The 18,497-nt window shown below is 41.9% G+C and overlaps 1 protein-coding gene across 1 annotated transcript in view; it reads right to left on the bottom strand.

The window, feature by feature from the left end:
* LOC115238453 (optomotor-blind protein) overlaps window positions 1–18,497 on the bottom strand; it is a 91,331-nt gene that overhangs the window by 42,680 nt on the left and 30,154 nt on the right. The window contains exons 3-4 of the mRNA XM_029812301.1: window positions 16,976–17,089; window positions 14,551–14,713 (exon numbers count right to left, since the gene is read on the bottom strand). Of these exons, the coding sequence (XP_029668161.1) occupies window positions 14,551–14,713; window positions 16,976–17,089 (277 nt within the window). The remainder of the gene's footprint in view (window positions 1–14,550; window positions 14,714–16,975; window positions 17,090–18,497) is intronic.

Here is an 18,497-nt window from a genome sequence, read left to right as displayed (position 1 = left end):
CGTAAACCAAGTATATATCCATTTCATTAATTAAAAGCACGCATCCATTGAAACGCGCGAATGTACAGTCAAATAAGACTTTAATTAAAAAAGAATTAGCGTTCATAATCTTTCATAAAAGAATTGTAATGTATACAGAATTATTCATACACATAACGTAGTATAAAAAAACACATATAATTTTCAAACCTTTAAAAAAATTAAAATTATTCAGAAAAATAATCTCTATTTCATAGATTAATCACGTATAATTCTTCAACATTTTACTTATGTCACAGAGAAAAGAAAGACTAAATAGTTAAATGTAACTGCAACCTGTGCAGCAACCTCGTGGATTTTCAGTTTGCTATTCTGTCACTATCATTCCTTTTTCCCCCTTTTTTTTAAAGCGTGTGCGACATCTATTCCTCTATTTTTTATCGACCACACGTTCTCTGTAAAAAAAAAGGGCGCATTCGTTTTATCGCATCAATTTTTTGGGGTTGCTCTTTTCCTCTACACAACGACCAATTTCGCCGCTGTAATTTTAAATGTAAATACAGAATGGAACCGCGCACATGGCCTACGGTTACCGAGATCGATTGCAAAACGGGAACAATTCAAATATATCGCGTGATAATATTTCGTTCAACCTATCGGAAACTGCAAATGTTTTTATCGAGCCGATAAAATCGTCGTCCATTCTCGCGCGCGCCAGAATATTTTTATTCTACGCGTTCATTGAGCTTTCTAATCGTGAAATCGAACGCAATTTTTACATCGTTCAGCACTGTCACTTTTAACTGATTCGCTGTTCCAGCACGCTTGCTAAAACGGCACACAACTTGTAAGTAATTATAGACTCGTTAAGCTTTAATGACAGCCAGTTCAAGAAGAAACGAAGCCGATGCGTCGTAAAGTGATAAATTGTTCAATAAATATGACATTTATTGGCGCGACGTAAAAACAACGCGACAGCGCAAAGGTCGATAATAACGATAATCGATGGAAAAGCCGATCGGCGATGAGATAAGGATAAAAAACACATTTGTCTTTTATTCGCATTATTTTATTCTGTTTTAATATATACGTGTACGAATAATTTCCATTTCCCGATAAATTACAAAGGAACCAAATTACGCGAACATGATAATCGCTTCTGTTTATGTTGTTGAACGTTTCTTTATACTTTGTACATTTTCCCACCTCCGCCGTTATATTTTTCCAGGAAGAATGGTGACATTATAATTCGCAGTGACTATAGACAATTTCCAGACTCGACGCCGCCGTTTAATTATTCGCGACAGTCGAAATCCCGGAAGGTGCGATTGCCTGCCGGGCGAAAATGTGTTTATTCGGGTTAACGCTGCACCGCGCAGGGAACAAAATGAACACGGAGTAACGCTAATTAATATTTACCCTCTGACAACATCGCGCTGCCGTGACGCACTAACACTCGGAGTGTGCCAAACTTTCGAAACTATGCGCAGGATACGGAAGAGAGAAACGAAAACGTTCAATAAGGCAAAATCATGAGAAAATTTTAATATTTTTCTTATTTTCGTTTCTTATATTAAATAAAAAAAAAAAAACCAAGAGAGGTTTATATTTCTTTTATATATCTTGAGAAAGATTACGAAATATAAATGAATTAGTTGCTCCATTTTTCGAGATTTGCTTCGTGAATCCTGCAAGTTTGTAAAAGTAATCCCAAAAATTTTAGTATTCCATGATTTTTAAGTTTTCAGAATGCGTTTAAAAAAAAAAAAAAAGTAGAATCGATTTCAGAGATATTAGACATAAGTCATCAGACATCTCGTTCATCCATTAGTGAATTAATCGATCAGATCTATGCGGTATCCCTCTGCCTCCCTTTCTCGTTCGTGATGCATCCGCAGCGCGCGCGCGCGCGCGCACACATAAAAGCCTGTTCTGGACATTTTCGTCGCCGGGGAGGGACGCGGCCCTTCCACCAGGATATACGATATGCTATATGCTCCCTCTCCGTGCCCCTTTACCGCGTAATATTCCCCGTTCTGGTGGGGACGACGACCGCCTCTAGAAACGCCCTTCGACTTGCTTCACCCGATATGCGCGTATGCTCCTTCACGACGAGACGACGACGACGACAGCTCTATATATACTCGCAATATACGCACGTACGTGCAGATACATAAGTGTGCGCGCGTCTGCTGATGCGTGCGTCATTCACATGCGCTCACATCTGCCCGTGCGTGCGCGTGCACACATGAACGGAGCGCGTATGTAGGACAAACTGCATGGCGGAGCCCTTCACGGGCTTCCGCAGTCGTCTGTCCTCGGCATCGGGAAAAGGAAGGGACGAAGGGCCAAAAAGAATCGTTTCTCGGTTCGTGAATAACGTACGCTACTTTTCGTCACGGAGATTTCCAAAAGTAACCTTCGATTATACTCGCGATTTAAAATAAGATGTTAAATTTTGATTGTAAATGTGAGTTTTGCAGAGGAAACAAGGGGAAGCTCTCTCTTGAGGAAACTTGAAGTTAAAGTTAAACAGAAAAACTTGTATCGCGTTGATTAGCCGCAATCAGAGCTGAGCGACTCGACAAATCCTTTTTTACATCTATGTCGACGAGCAAGTGTTGTAGCAACATGGGAAATATTATACGTGGATATCTCTTATCCAACCATTAAACAATCCAATCTCGAGTTTAGTTAAAACGTGTGATATAATTTCATGCGGTGGTATATGCGTGTATGTGTTACGTAATAATTCGTCTGTTCGTCACGGACATGCATGTACATTTATGCGTCCTTCACGCGCGTTTGCGTGAAAAATCGACCATTGCTCGACAATCAGAAGAACGAAATACAAAAGAACGGCTTAATTTAACAATGCATCTATGCGAGATTAATTTCCAAAAAAATTTTTTTTTTTTTTTCAGAACAAATATTTCATTCCGATGATTTCAGGCGTATATCATTCTCATTGATAATCTTTTCTATTTTTCTAATTTACTCGTATTAACATGTGATAAAATAAGTACAATAAGAATAAGGTCATGTATTTTACTGTACAACAACGGAATATAATGCGTACTAATCGATTCTACTTTACATTATATCGCATTTTATCACATCAAGACACATCACGTTTCCCAGAACGTTTGTCACGAGCTGTCAAATACTTGACGAGTAAATATGCGCGTAATATATCGTCTGTGCTGGGCCGGCTTTACGCGTACGAGAGAGAAAATTGCGCGTATACGCTAGATGCATTCAACATGCATTCGCGTGCGCGCAGGGATGCACGAGGAATGCAACGCAACGCAACGCAACGCAACGCCGACCGTCGCCGCCGGTATTTTTTAATGGAATGACAATAGAGAGAGAGAAGGGCAGAGAAAAAGAGAGCGCTCAACGGCCGGGTGGTGTTCAATTTTTTTTTTTTTTTTTTTTTTTTTTTTCAATTTGCCACGAAACTCGGGATTCGACACACCCCTATAACGCGCGCTCACGCGCACGTGGGAACGGAGTGGACACTCGTCCGCGTTTGCAACAGAGCAAATGGAAAAATTCGAAACAAAAAAAAGAGAGAGCATGTTCTCCCACCCCCTCAGTTGCCCTCAGAGAAAATGCCGACAAAATTCACTTCGCCTCCGGTAAGATCGTGGAAATGATATTCCGCGGCCGGCTGGTGCCGAACATTTCACGGGGTACCGCGCGGAAAATTCGCCTGCCGCGCGACGTTTATTTCGTCGTTCTGCGAAAATGGCGAATTTCAACAGAGAGATACGGCGAATAATCTGATTCGCCGTGCGCAATTATTCGGCTGGATATCGCCGACATATGCACAAAATAACTCTCTACCTCTTTTTTTCTAACTTGATTTCTAGCGTTTTTCGAAAAGGAAAAAAGAGAGAGAGAGAGAGAGAAAGAGAGAGCGTCCTGCACCCGCAAGCATATTCAATATTTGCGCGTCTCAAAAAAGAAATATAAAGTAAAAATTAATTAATACTAAAATACAAGTGTGAATGCGTTACGAATTTTGTTACAATTAAAGTTTTAAATTGTAATTTGCTTTCAACTCGGGCTTGCTGCTCTCAGGGTGAAATCAGCGAGCTCGAAAGACGCACGCAGCAACATCGGGGAAAATTCGAAAATTGCTATTCGTGCGAACAATAACCGCACGTTGTTCTCGTTTCTTCTCCGTCGCGAGTCTCGTCGGCGGAAACGGAAAAACGCTCATTTGGGGCAGAGGAAGTCTCTCTCTCGGCAAGGAAAACTGTGCTTTTTATTTAAACCACGCTTGTCAGCCAAACTTCCGCGCCGCGGTACAGCGTACCTTTTAATTTTACTTTCTTTGCTACTCCTCTACCTCGCGCGATGTCTAACCGCGGAAAAAACGGCGAGCAAACGCGGTGGTAATGCCGTGAAACTACCCACCAAGAATAAGAATACACCGTTTTCCCTTCCCGCTTTTTTCCACCGTGCTTCGTTAACGTCCTTTTTATCTTCCGAATTTTCTCTTCTCGAGCCGCCGCTTCTCAGCTCGGCAAAGAAAATAAGTTTACAGAGTGTCATCGATGCGGAAGCATCCCGATGTTAATAACATCATTAATTTTGATCTCGTTGATAAGTAACGTCAATAAATATATACATAAAGCAGATATGAATTTGTATGTATGTGTGTTAGATTCTTTTACAGATAGCTTCCATACTCTTTCATACTCTTGACCGTTTTTTTCTCCTTTTCAATATTTCAGACGTTTTCTTTTTCATACTCGAGGAAAATCGAAGCATTTCGTTTTCAACTAACAATAAGAGGTCGTCCATCAGTAGACATAAATGTGTATGGATGTCTCAAATATCTTCTATATTCTTGCATATTTTGAACGTTCTTTCTTATAAATGTTTAAACGTTTTCTTTCTTATACTGGAGAAATAGAAATGTCGTGTTCTGAATTAGAACTAGCATCTATATCGTCGCCATCTTTCGCCCTGCTACAAGAAGTATCACGAGGAATCCATCACTTTCGGATGGCGAGGGCGCGGACGTCCGTTAGGGACATTGTACGAGGGTTGTTTGCCAATGTTAAGGGGCAGGGGTGAGGAAATGTCGCGTCAGACGTCGCCAGGAGGGTTTCGATTGGGCCGTTCAGCAGCAAAAGACAGATCGTTTGGGATCGCCTTACTGCCTGTTCGATTCTATTAAACCAACCTACTCTATCTCCCCGTGCGCCCTTCGGCACCCTATCCCACGTATACACGCAAGAGGAGTGAAAGAGAGAGCTTACCGTGGAAATCCATCGGTGACCCCAACGAAATTCGTTCCTATCTCGTTTCAACCTCGCCCGGAACTCTCGTCTCTTTTCGTCAAGATCAATTTATGGTTTCCTCTCACGACCTCGTCTCCATCGGCGAAATCGGGACGTAAATGCCGCGAGGCTCCCGCGCGTCTTTCCATCTGACTCTAATTTAATCGATGATTCTATTCCACGCCAAGTTAATCAAATATGTAATTATAACAATGACGATCGCGGTAACGGCTTTTCATATATTATTCGTCTCGTTTTGAAAATGAAAAATAAAGATGTCATCAAATATGTGAGAGTAACGTATGAAATAACGAGATTACGCGAATAATTAATAATTTACGGTGAAGCCCGATCAATGATTGGTGTGATACCGAATTTGCGCATTGATCTACATATGCGATTACGCGAGGAATCCCGTAAAACGTTTGATTATTTAATGCCATTGGTAACGCGAACCGTAAAAAATTCATCGATTCGATTTGATTACTGCAAGTAGAATGGCTGGTCTATCTCGCTGTTAGAACGGTCTGAACGATAAGTACCGACACACACATACACACACACACACACACGTGCGCGCGAAATAATCGACCTTGCGAAATGAATGCCGCTGGTTGGAATAATATACCAACCTCGTGGATGATGTATGCCCGCTGAGTGACAGCTGTCACGCTTGCGGCGCGCTCGGACTTAAGCGTTCGAGCTAAGATATGACTTCTTCGCGAAGAAATCGCCGACTCGGAAGAACAATGACAGCTGCGAAACTAGGCGAACCCGAAAGCAACTGCGTGCCTTCGCTCGTGAAATTTTCACTCGGAAACGCGACAGGTGCGTGACGTATCCGTGTAACGACCTACAAATTGAATATTAAAGCGCGGAAAAATGGCGTTCAACAAGAGCGGAAAATAAGAAGAATAATAGAGAAGATACGAGAGCAAAAATATGAGAAAAAGGGGCTGGGAGACAGATATCTCTTTCAAGAGATTTATTTTCGTTATGCATATTAAGGATAAAACTGTTTATATGATATATTATCGACATCTTGCAATCCTATAAACTGAGCATATATATTTTCGTAATTGATCTTTATTCGATTTGCATACTATACGTATATCTCTCTTGGAAACATGCAGCGTGAGCAGTAACCTGAAATTTAAAATTTGATACTTTCCGTAAAAAATTTATCAAAACTAAGATTGATTCAGTGGCTTGATTTCAAGACATGTTAATCTCGCGATAAGAGATCTCGGATAGACTAACGTACTTCAGTTCCTTTACCGATTCGTCTCGTTTAATTATTCCGTTCCGTGTGCGATAAGAAACACTCGCGGTGCTCGCAATTCCAATTTAGCGGTGATAAAATCCGCGTCGCGATTTCCCAGCGATCTCTCGCCACGAGTGGCTCGCTAAATTTCCCGCCAAGTGCCACCTGCGCGAAATGCCGTACCGGCATTAAAACGGAAAAAATGGAAGGCGGTTGGTTAGTCGTTCGGCATACAAGTGCGGCCTATGCGGAGGTTGATTAACACATGATGGGAAGGAGAGCTGTTAATTAGCGTGGGCATAGAGGTGGTGCGAAAAAGGAGATAACAGACGGATTATCGCCCTCGTATCACATTTCACCGTGAAATAATCGCAATCTTACTCTTTGTTTAATACGATATACATACTCTTCATATGCGTCGCGTTATTGGAATTTTTATAAGTTTCTTTTATATCTTAGAATCTACGCGTTAACGATTAGTATCTAATTTTCATTTTTTCTACGTGCATAGACATATTTATCTATTACTTACTTATGCTCTCTTCATATTGAAGTATCTCATATTGATCTTTTTACATTGTACTTTAGAGTTCATCGAACTTATATTATTCAGAAGCATTGTACAGAAGAAAATAAGTTGATGAATAGAGCAGGAAGTAACCGACAGTTGGCAAACGCCTCTTCACTCATCAACTAGCACACTTACGTGCAAATATCGCAACTATCGTATTATCACAGTGTCTATTTCCTTCTTCAAGTTTTCACCCGGCGTATTAATAAACCAATGCACTGCGAGTAAAAGAAAGTTTAGCTTTATTAAATAAAGATTTTAAAAGTGAGGAAAAACAAGAGATGAGTGTACGATCAATTTTGCAAGTTATTTATCCGCATACGTTCACGCATCCGTACGTAAGGATTATCCATTCCGTAAAGGAATATCGTTTTGTTACAAAACATAGACTATCATTGTCTTCTCATAATCGTTTGAGGAGAGATATTTCTAACAATGTGTGATTTCGTGTAACGCATCTTCTCGCGGAAAAAAATATTTGCGAGGAAACACATAGGGGGAAGAAGGCCGGGCGGGCGAGCCGAAAGTAATAATTACGATGTTAGGATCCGGGCGCGCTCTCGATCCTGCGGCGCGCCCGTTATGTCATTATCCCATTTATTATAACGATCAGAAGCCACCGTGGCGGCTCGACCGGATTCCACGCCCGTTTCTCGCTCGACACACGCAAATTGCCCAGGTAAGTCCTCGCGTACCCGGCTGCCGCGGATGATACACGATGATGTCTTGATACGGAATGCACGATCGTTAATCGCCGTTTAATCCTCTCCTCTCGACGTTCGCAAATACGGACGGACATGCGTAGTGCGCCTTTGCCACGTCATTTCCTCCGGGGTTTCTCGGGAACCATAAAATTTTAAGAGATAGGTCAACGTGGGCCAATCAGCCCGCCGCAAAGCTGCAAATGAACGCGCGCGCGTCAGGGTTCTCATTAATTCGGGGTGTCTTAAGTAAACGTTGAAGCCGGGCAAACGAGCGGTATGCGACGTCGAAAGTATAGGGTTGGGCCGCGAGAGTGAGACGGTACATTTTCGATATACATCTTTCGATCACGCCAAGAGATTTAACTTAGTTATTACGGGTGTCCGTGTTGCTTCATTAAGGATTCAGGAATTTACACCGACACGCCTTTAGCAGCGGCTACAAAATTGATACGATGTACAACACGATCGGTGAGAGAGAGAGAGACAAGAGGGTTACACACCGGAAGACAAAACAATCGTAAGAAATTTTCTCTCGACCGCAGCTAAATATCAGTCTCCGAGACGATAATGCGCGAAGCGGGGTCTCTTTTCTTGTCGTATCGAGTAGAATTCGTAGTAGAATTCACGCTCGATTGTTACCGGAGGGCGAACCCCAAGGGAAATTTGCAGAGTGCGTGCGAAACGTAGCCGCGAGCAAATGATTTAGTAATGCCCGAGCATGCGTAGCGCGAGCTCCTTTTTCTTTCATTTCTTTTTTTTTTTTTTTTTTTTTTTTTTTTTTTTTTTTTTTTTCAATGGATCTAAACAAGACAGGCGTGACGCGAGTTCACTTAGTGCTACTTATTCTCGAAATACGAAAACTGAAATTTACGTAAAAGTATTAGTTTAATATTATTCAAAATATCCCAATAATAGTCACAAATGAAGAAAAAGCACAAATGTGGACAATTCTTCTATATAAATTCTCGAGATTTTTCTGCTATCGAAAATTAAATGCAAGACAGATGTACGGGAAAATGTATATCATCAACTTGATATCATCATTTGTTATTTATTATTTACGGTTAACACGCGATATTTTCTAGTCCATTCACCGAACAAACATTCGACGGAAGTTTATCGCTATGTAAATAAGAGAAACGATAAAATTGAAGGCAAAGGATGCGAATTGCTGGTAGTAAAAGCGGGCAAGTCGTGAGTTATATTAATAAACTTGCAAAACCCGAGGCACAAAATGTACGCATCTGCGCGGAGCACGCAAAGGATACAATTCGCCGATAATTAGATAAGTACGAGCGGCGCCGAGAACAAAGCAACACGGATCCCAACGTGATGCACGGCGAAGGGATACGCGGCGTTATCGGGACACATACTTGCGGAGAATATTAAACGCCAGTTTATACGCCATAAATAATGACAAAATACGTACCTATAAAACCGGAACGATCTCTTCAGACTTGCGCAAATTGCAAGAGTCGCGACGATCGTAATCGTCTCAACGGCGTGTGAACACGAATATAAATGCGGTCTCATTGATGGCGATTTCGCGACTATGTATAAAGAGAGAGGGCTTTGATACACCGGGGATACACCGACAAGCATTAAGGTATTCGTTTCGTCTGGATCAATTTGAGATATAATTATCGACAATCTCGCTTAATCTCTCTACAAATCAAGATTTTGCGCGCAATAAATAAAATTATGTATCAGATATACACGAAATACGAATATCTAAATTTTATTCGCTTTCTAAATAAATTTTTTTTCGTATGCGTTTTTTAATGCTAAATTCTGATGACCAAAAATTACAATAAAAATAAAATTCCACGAAAATTCCCTGATTTTTCCAGATACAAAAGAAATCCCTGAGAATTCCAGGTTTTCCATGTTTTTCCAGGGAATGGACACCCGGTACAAACATCTCACGCGTGTTCTCCGAACAATCGCCTACATTTCCGCGCGCGGACGACGCAAAACGCTCGCGGTATAAACGTGCGCAATCTCGTTGCGATTCTCGTGACTAATCTCCATCTGATAGATCGCAGCGAACTTTAATGTCCGCGACACGTATCGAATCGGTGTTCCTCGCACGACGGACAGTAAAATGGCCCCCGCGAGCCACCGTCGAAGCTTACACGCACGACGCCTCGGGCTCAGGACACGCGATGCCGCAGTAATGAACGAGCATGCGTGTATGCGTGCACGCGACGATACAAAAGAAATCCCTGAGAATTCCAGGTTTTCCATGTTTTTCCAGGGAATGGACACCCGGTACAAACATCTCACGCGTGTTCTCCGAACAATCGCCTACATTTCCGCGCGCGGACGACGCAAAACGCTCGCGGTATAAACGTGCGCAATCTCGTTGCGATTCTCGTGACTAATCTCCATCTGATAGATCGCAGCGAACTTTAATGTCCGCGACACGTATCGAATCGGTGTTCCTCGCACGACGGACAGTAAAATGGCCCCCGCGAGCCACCGTCGAAGCTTACACGCACGACGCCTCGGGCTCAGGACACGCGATGCCGCAGTAATGAACGAGCATGCGTGTATGCGTGCACGCGACGCACGCGACGCACGCAACGAGCCGCGCCGCGTCGCGTCGCGTCGCGAAGCGACGATCTAATATCCTGACCGCGAACCGTGATACTATTCCGTGCGTATTCGATGTATGCGCGCGTGTTGCGGCTTGCGGACCGCGTGTCCTATTTGCATGCTGCGTCAATACGCATGTACTAAATGCGTAAGCTGCGTTACAAGAATCGCGCGCTCCCTCAATCATACGCGTGTATTCGCGATTATTATTTTCTTAGCAAATGATCAAAGTTTACGTAGTGAGCAATTATATCGTAAACGTGAGGGAGAATCGTTCTAGATATGATTTAAGAATGTAGCCGTCCGCTCTTATGAAACGTAAATATCGCGAGGCAAAAATCTCTCGGATAAGCTGCATCCCGTATCAGTCTATCGTTGAATGTCAACTAACGAACACCGCTATAGCTACACGTATCCATTACTAAACAAATCACGAGCGCCGCTCGACCGTGCTTCTGTAAGCTCCGCCGTTGGGCGCTGGATAATTAAAGCTGCGAGGCACATTTGATCGAGTTTCGGTCGACAGACCGATTGTTCTCCGTTTTAATTTTTTTCGCAAAATTGGAAAAGGAATCCTTCCCCTCGTTTTCTCGATGCTTTTTTTCCCGCGCGCGGACGCGCGGACATGAATGCCCCTGTGCATGCGCTGCTATCGGGCGAAAATTGGAAATTGATTTCGAACGGAATTCCGAGCGATATGTCGAGCACGTATCGAGAGATACTGAAATTTCGCGCCTACAAAATAGTTTCTCGGCTGTATCTTCGCCGAACAATTCGTCAATATTGCGTTCAGCGGATGTGAGTCGCGTTGAACGTGGATATTAGACGAAAGGAAGAAGGAAGGCAAAATGTGAAAGATGTTGTAGATTATTATTCCATTGATGTCTCCGAGTCAAGCAAAATTCATTTCTTTGAATAGGGAAGAGCTTAGTATTCCTCTCATTATATTTCCGCAAGAATTATGCACGCGTGTCGACAAGAAAGTCGGCTATTGAATACATCGATAAAAAAAAAAAACATCAGATTTGATAAGACTTTGGATACTTTGTAATAAATACCGCTTCGATAGGCTGACATATAAATAATTCTTTGCTCGATATAGCTACAAGTATTTTGTCGAAAGGTGAGAACGAAGCGAGAGAAACGTTTTTGCGAGTGAATCGAGAAAACGATCTTTAGTAACGTGGAGGAAGGTCGCGATTCCAGTATTTCCAGTATTTCGAGTGTCCCGCGGCGAGAAGGTTCGATTACCAAATTGAACTATTTCATTAGTGGCGAGCCATAATGACGATAACATGATTCAACCACAAAAAAAAGAAACGATCGCATCGACAATAATAAACTGTGGCGGAGAGTTGCCACCGGATTGCGCCCAGGGCTAGTTAAAAAATTGAAAATATATATAATATTTGATATGTAAACGATAATATGCAATATGTAAATGATATGTAACGATAATTTAAAGGCGGCAATGCATATGATGCATATAATGCATTTATATCAACGTCTATATTGAAAGAAAGAAAGAAAGAAAGAGATCTCTAAATTGTACTTATTTTTATGCAAATAAATTTTATTTATTTTCCGTCATATTTTTGATATACGCTTAGATCATTATATTTTCGTTAATTAATAATGGAATATATGTGACGTATCATGAAGCCACGTATATCCCGGCTTCCATTTAAAATCGGGTCCGCCCCGCGCTTTCATCCTGTCAAACATTCCCACGCCTAATGCTTACTAGCGTCTGAGGAAGCGCACGCGGTGTCACTTTAAAACGGGAGCAACGAGGTTCTTTCAGCCGCTGTTGTCGCCACGACGGGATGTCTCTCGTGGCGTACCGTCAATGTCCTGTTTGCGGTCCTTGACGGCCTTTCACCGATATTTACTCGCGGACCTAGGCCCTCCGCCCTCGAAGACATCCCGAAGGGCCGTGACTCGGCAGTGTCTCGTTTTTGTTTGCCACGCCAGGATTTCCCGACAAAGGGGCCCGGTGCGTCGTCATCTCTTCTTCCCCCTCCCCGTTTCCCTCAAGACGCCGAGATTAGACTCGAGAGGATTCCGAGGTGTTTGCGCTAATTTTTTTTCTTTTTTGCTTTTCCCTCTCAGACCTTTGCCTTCGCTAAGTAGGATAATCAGAAGAGGGTTAAACCTCGGCGGAAATTAGGGTTAAACTTGAAGTCAAATCTCAAGATGCATCTTTAAACTTAACTCATAACAACTCTCTACACGCTCTACTAATGGTCTAATGGATTTGCGTAAGTAGCAAAAAATCGCAATCCTGTTTATTATTATTATAAATCTTTAATTAAGTATTAACTTTTTAAAAATGATAATATAATATAATGTGTCGGTCTTAATATATGTCCAAATTTAGAATTGTCAATAATATTTGCGTTATTCTTGCACTTATGTTCATTTTTTTAAATTTAGTGCATGCTCTAAAAAATAAAATTAAATAAACGTATCTTTCATATTCCACGTCAGTAAATAATCATATACTCGCTTTTTCAATAAGTGTGTACTCCACCGTATCCATATGAGATCGCTCTTACAGACTCGCTTTTGAGATAGCGTGAAAAAATACATAATCCTTCAAAGAACCCTCTCCTGGACCAGATCTTTCGTAAATCTGGAAAGGGTTGGGCCAGGTGAAAAGGGTCGTCGTCTATTAGCCGCGACGCGAGAAAGGGGTTCGGGGGGGGTTTTTTCGAGAGGCATTTTCTGGGCTCGTGCACAAACTGGATCCGATCTCTCTACATTACTCCGAGAAAGAGAGAGAGAGAGAGAGAGAGAGGGAAAGGGTCCTTAAGGACGGAAGAGACGCACGCCCGCTGCCCTGTCACACGATGTAGGTGAACCATGCATAATGTCGTGGCCACATTACTTTTCGACGACAATCTGCCCGCTGTTCCTTCTCGTTCTTTCTATCTAGCCCCCCTCCTTCTCTTCTCTCTCCCTCTATCTTCCTCGCTTACTTTTTCGATTTCCCTCATACATTCATCTCGCTCGCTCTCTCATGGCTATTCGTCCACTTTTCTTCCTTCACCTGGCGCGTAGACGTGTTTACGCGAGTGTTTACGAGAAGGAGAGGGATAGACGCCGAGAGAGAAAGGAGATGAGAAGGGAAGAAACGGGAGGAGGAGGTAGGAGAGTGGTCTTAACAAAGGTCGGTCTGCCACGCACTGCGCGACAGCCAGCCATTGACATCGGTGAGCTCTGGGTAAGGAGGACTAGATTTCACGAGCCAGCGATGCAAGATCCTTCAAAGGGCGCCGACGGGTTGGCCGCAAAAAGGATTCGCAAAAAAGAAAAAGAACGAGGTAGAGAAAAAGAGACAGAGCCACCATGGCCGCAGAAAGGGAGAGGGGAGCGGGCTTCTTCTTTAGTTAATGCTAGCTTCCGCGCACCCTTGTGTCAGAGAAAGAAAAGACAAGAGAGAGAGAGAGAGAAAGAGAGAATGAGAGCCAAAGGGGTCGAGGGAACAAGCGGCCGAGGCTAATAGAGAAGAAGACGAATAAGAGGAACGCGCGAAGCGGGGGAAGGGAAGCAGGCGAAACTACTTGACGGCGAAATCCATCGCGATAACTTAATCCGGGGATTACGCTGCGGTTAAGGTATCCGCGCGGAAATCCGATCGCGCGCGCCTGACAGAATCTTTCAGGGCCGTTGTGAAGGAACGCGACTGCTCCGTTTCCGGTTTCTCGCGAATCCTCCGGCCTCTTTGCTAGTATACGATTAACGTGGGGATTATTATTCGGACACAAAAAAATTTACCGGTATACCGATAAAATTCTCAAATCGTATACTAAATAAATCTGTTACATAGGAAAGCATTAGCTCTACTGATGTTTTTCTGCGCTAATATTCTATGTGAAAATGTTATATTTAAACGAGTATATTTTATTTTTGGTAAAATTCTAGCTGAATATAAAAATTCGTCATCGTTGTGAAAAGCATCGCAAAGAATGTCGCATGCATGTACATTCGATTACGATCGTTTCACATTTTGAATCGGCCTGTCGTGTGAGCGCGTTCCAGGTTGATCCAAAAATTAGCGATTAATTGCAAACCAAAAAAGTAAGCTTAAAGAGTAGCTAGTAAGTAAGTAATTGTTTGGTTGGCGTTACGTACAGTACTTACAAAGCCGTGCTTGTCGCTGATGTTGTTGGTGAGCTTGAGTTTGTGGAAGCTCACGACCTTCTGCATCCACTGTTCGCCGCTGCTGGGCGAGTCCGGATGTATGTACATCCTCTTCGGCATTTCCGGATCCGCCTTACCCGCTACCATCCACCTACTGTTCGCCAACATGCGTAAGAATGTATTAGAAAGTTACCGGGTGCAGTTCGTCACGTAACATGCCTCGACAACGACAAAGATGCAGCGTACTAACGATCTTTGTCGTTACCTAGGATAAATTTCGGACCGAAACGCAGACCGTAGAAAAATATATCTCGGCGAAATAAACTGTAATTTACTTCAACGTTAATTTCTTTAGTTTTCACACCTCAAAAAAGAAGAGATTTGTGAAGAATATTTAGTTTACAAAATCTACTGCATAAAAAAAAAAAAAAAAAAAAAAAATTAATTTTCCATTATAATTTATTGCCTAATTTTTAATCAATATTTTGTCTACCTAGACTTTGACTGTAGCACAGATCGGCAACAAGTTAGTCGTATTTTTAATAATCATAAATAAATCTTAACAATTTCCTCGCAGCAAATATTGATAATTCTACGTATCATTCAACATAGATGACAAAATCGATAATCTAGAATGAGCCAAAAGGAGGAACAGTGCTCCTCGTTAGTTCGAGTAGTTTCGTTCGCCGCGAGCATCAACCGGGCACGATTATTGTCTCTTTTAAAGGAGGCGTGTCCGCCGTTCGTAGTCGTCGCAGGTGGGTCAAACTCGAGCGCGAAGGACCGAAGGAAGAACTCGTTCGACGAGTTCTCTCCAAAGTGGCTGCGGTCGACGGCATGATGTAATCGTTCATTGTGGTCTGCGTTTCGATCGTCCGAACGTCGCGTCGAGGTATCCGAGATGCTTCGCAAGAATTTTCTCGAGGTGGAGAAGCGCCAATCGAGTCCCTTCTGTCGGAACGCGAGCCGAGAGTCGATATCTGTCGCGAAAAAGTTGCGCGCGGCCGTCGTAAAGTGCGCGAAAGTACGCGAAAGAAACACACGGTTGTTCACTTTTAGCTACGCAAATATTTGCGCTCGCCCAAATTCAAGAGAAACCTTTGACGAAAGTATAGCAAATAAAATCATTTCTGAATTCAAACTGTGACGCACAAGTGTGCGTTATATAATTTTTTATAGAATTATATTCAAAAATATATACGATATATTTATGCTGTCGAAATTTTGAGAAATACGGGGGTTACGAAATTTGCAAGGCATCTCGGTTAACTAATGTGAAGGCTTGCGATCCCCATACAAGTCGAAATAATTTCCCATGAGCCCTTCCCCTATGTGGCATTTCTGCGGGAGAATCAAATCATTATTTCTAAAAATATTGCTCCACGGCAGTATATATACAAACATAAATTTTTTATTAATTAAGCATTTACCAATTTATTTTCGAAATATTGTATACAATTGATTATTCGCACGAGAACTGTACAGGAATTAGTCGTTGAACTTATTACGCATGATGGGGTAAATTAATCGGATTTTAACACACGATCGCGATAAAAGGTGCACAGGATCAGAGAAATAAATTATTTTCGACGAGTATGAGGAATTGTTCGCAGCGCACGCTCCACACTTATTTTAAGAGAGTTTTTTGGTGAAAACAGTGTAGTTCGATCAAGATCGATCCCGGATCATTATTTAAAAAAAAAAAAAAAAATCCAACATATATATTGTTATTTATGAAAATAATATTTAATGTTTAATCAAGTATATTTTTCAATCTCTCAAATATTAGAATCGTGTCTTTAATTCGTAGATCGAAAAAAGAATGATCCAGGATCGCTTCGATCGCGCAGGGTCAAAAATATCACCTGTTGTGAAATTTATATCGGCATTCGTCCGATGCCACGATGTCCATTAGAAGTATGTAGCTAGCCTGCTTGTCTAATCCGAACACCCTCACTTTATACGCGGGAAACATGCGTCTGCGAACAATTTTGCGATCGCAAAAAACACAGCATACGTTAGTTCTGTCGTTCACTGCTGAGCTTCTTTAATGTTCCCACGGAAAAGGGGAACCGTGCATAAAACTCGTATCCTTGGATACAGTGCCTTTCGGCGGACAACCAATCTTAAAAATCTCGACAAGCATCTCAAAACTTATCAAACATCGAAAACTATTATCATAAAGCTAATTTTGAAAAAAAAAAAAAAACTGTTATATATAAAAGGAACACGTGTACTAATATTAAAAACAAAGAAGGTAATAATAAAATGTAAGTATTAATTGTGGTATATCATATCGAAAGATCGCGGTTCAAGAAACGCTCGTTTCTTGAGATCGTTAACACGAGCTGTCCGCAATAGTAATTATATTTTCACAAGTGCCTCCGCTTTTCCCTATACCACGCAAAACCTCTACCTGTTGTGGAATTTATATCTGTAGTCATCGGCAGCGACAATGTCCAGCAGAAGGATGTATTTGGCCTTAGCATCCAGGCCGGAAACTCGGAACTTCATCTGAGGAAACATCTGCCTAGACCCCCGATCAACATATACAGTTCGATTAGATTATTTGCTCGATTAAACGAGGTATATATCTTAAACTATCATGCAACTCGTATAATCATCGCGTTTTATTTTAAATCACTTTGTTGATCACTTGTATTATTCGCGCGCATTTCATGTTAATAATTTAAAAAAATATATCTCGCACAATGTGTGTATAATGCTGAAAATAATTTTCTCTCGTTATCTTCCTAAAAAAGACAAAGATTATATTCTTCGATATCCTCTCTCCTCTCCTCTCCCCAATATTAAAATTATATCTAAAACGCGAAGAGCTTCGTCGCTTTCTTTCCGTCATCGTTTTCCTCTCACGATTACGATTCGAAGAGTTCTCACTCCTGAAATGTCTTCGAGGAACGAATCGTGCGCATTCCGTGGAACGCGCGGCCGCGAAGTCACGTCGACGACACCTGGTAGAATCCTGAAAGGTCGGAATAGAAACGTGCACGAGTCAATCCCGGCCGCTGTCAGACGGCGGACGCGCCGGTGGCTTCCGAGGCGCGTTCCCTGGAATAAAAACCGGACCCCGGGCCAGAAACCGACGACGACGGCCGTGCTACGCATCCCGGTAGCGGCCGTCGAGATACGCTCGGCGCGTTTGTCCGAAGGAATTATATCCGAGACGAAGGAGAGAGGAGGTATATTGGTGCCGCGAGAGACCTGGAAAAATCGTCGGCTCGGAATCACGTTTTTCGGATGAAACACGAGATCCATCGTCGGTTGTATAGCTCGCTGATTCTATAATGGAAAGTTACACGCAACCGTGTTTTTCTCGAGAAGAGCCAAGATTCCATACGATGAAAGATCACGCTGAAGTTGTGCTGTTTGCACGTGCTAAAATGCGCGTAGAAAAAATTCCGAACTTTTGTATCGCAAAATGCTACTTTGGAACATCAAAAAAAAAAAAAAAAATTTGACAAGTTTTGTTAGAAATACATGCAGACTAATTATTATATCACACATGCATTAAGATCTATTAAACTCGTAAAGTATTATCACATTATTCGAGAATTATGTTACACAGAAAATAATTACCATAATAATAATGGTCAAATGGTAGACGTGACTCATCAATTTATAATTTACGTTTACCATAAAAAACAATACATATTAAGTATTATACCAAAGTATATTCCAACAGTTTTTTTTTATAACATGCTACCCAAGTTTCATCGCTCTGAGTGTAAAATCCAAGAGATAACAATTATATTATATTCTCAAACTCTCTTTCTCGTTCTCTCTCTCTCTCTCTCTTTGATAACGCACTTAAACGCGCGTGTAAGTAGTTTCTCACGATTATATTGCGACGAAAAATTACATTATTGTAAATAGGTGCAGTAAATTCATCAAATCTCAGTCACATTAAGATCGAGACA

This window comes from Formica exsecta, unplaced genomic scaffold (assembly GCF_003651465.1).
Source record: "Formica exsecta isolate Colony F162 unplaced genomic scaffold, ASM365146v1 scaffold34, whole genome shotgun sequence".
Classification (NCBI taxonomy): Eukaryota; Metazoa; Arthropoda; class Insecta; order Hymenoptera; family Formicidae; genus Formica; species Formica exsecta.
This window is presented reverse-complemented; position numbering and strand designations above follow the sequence as displayed.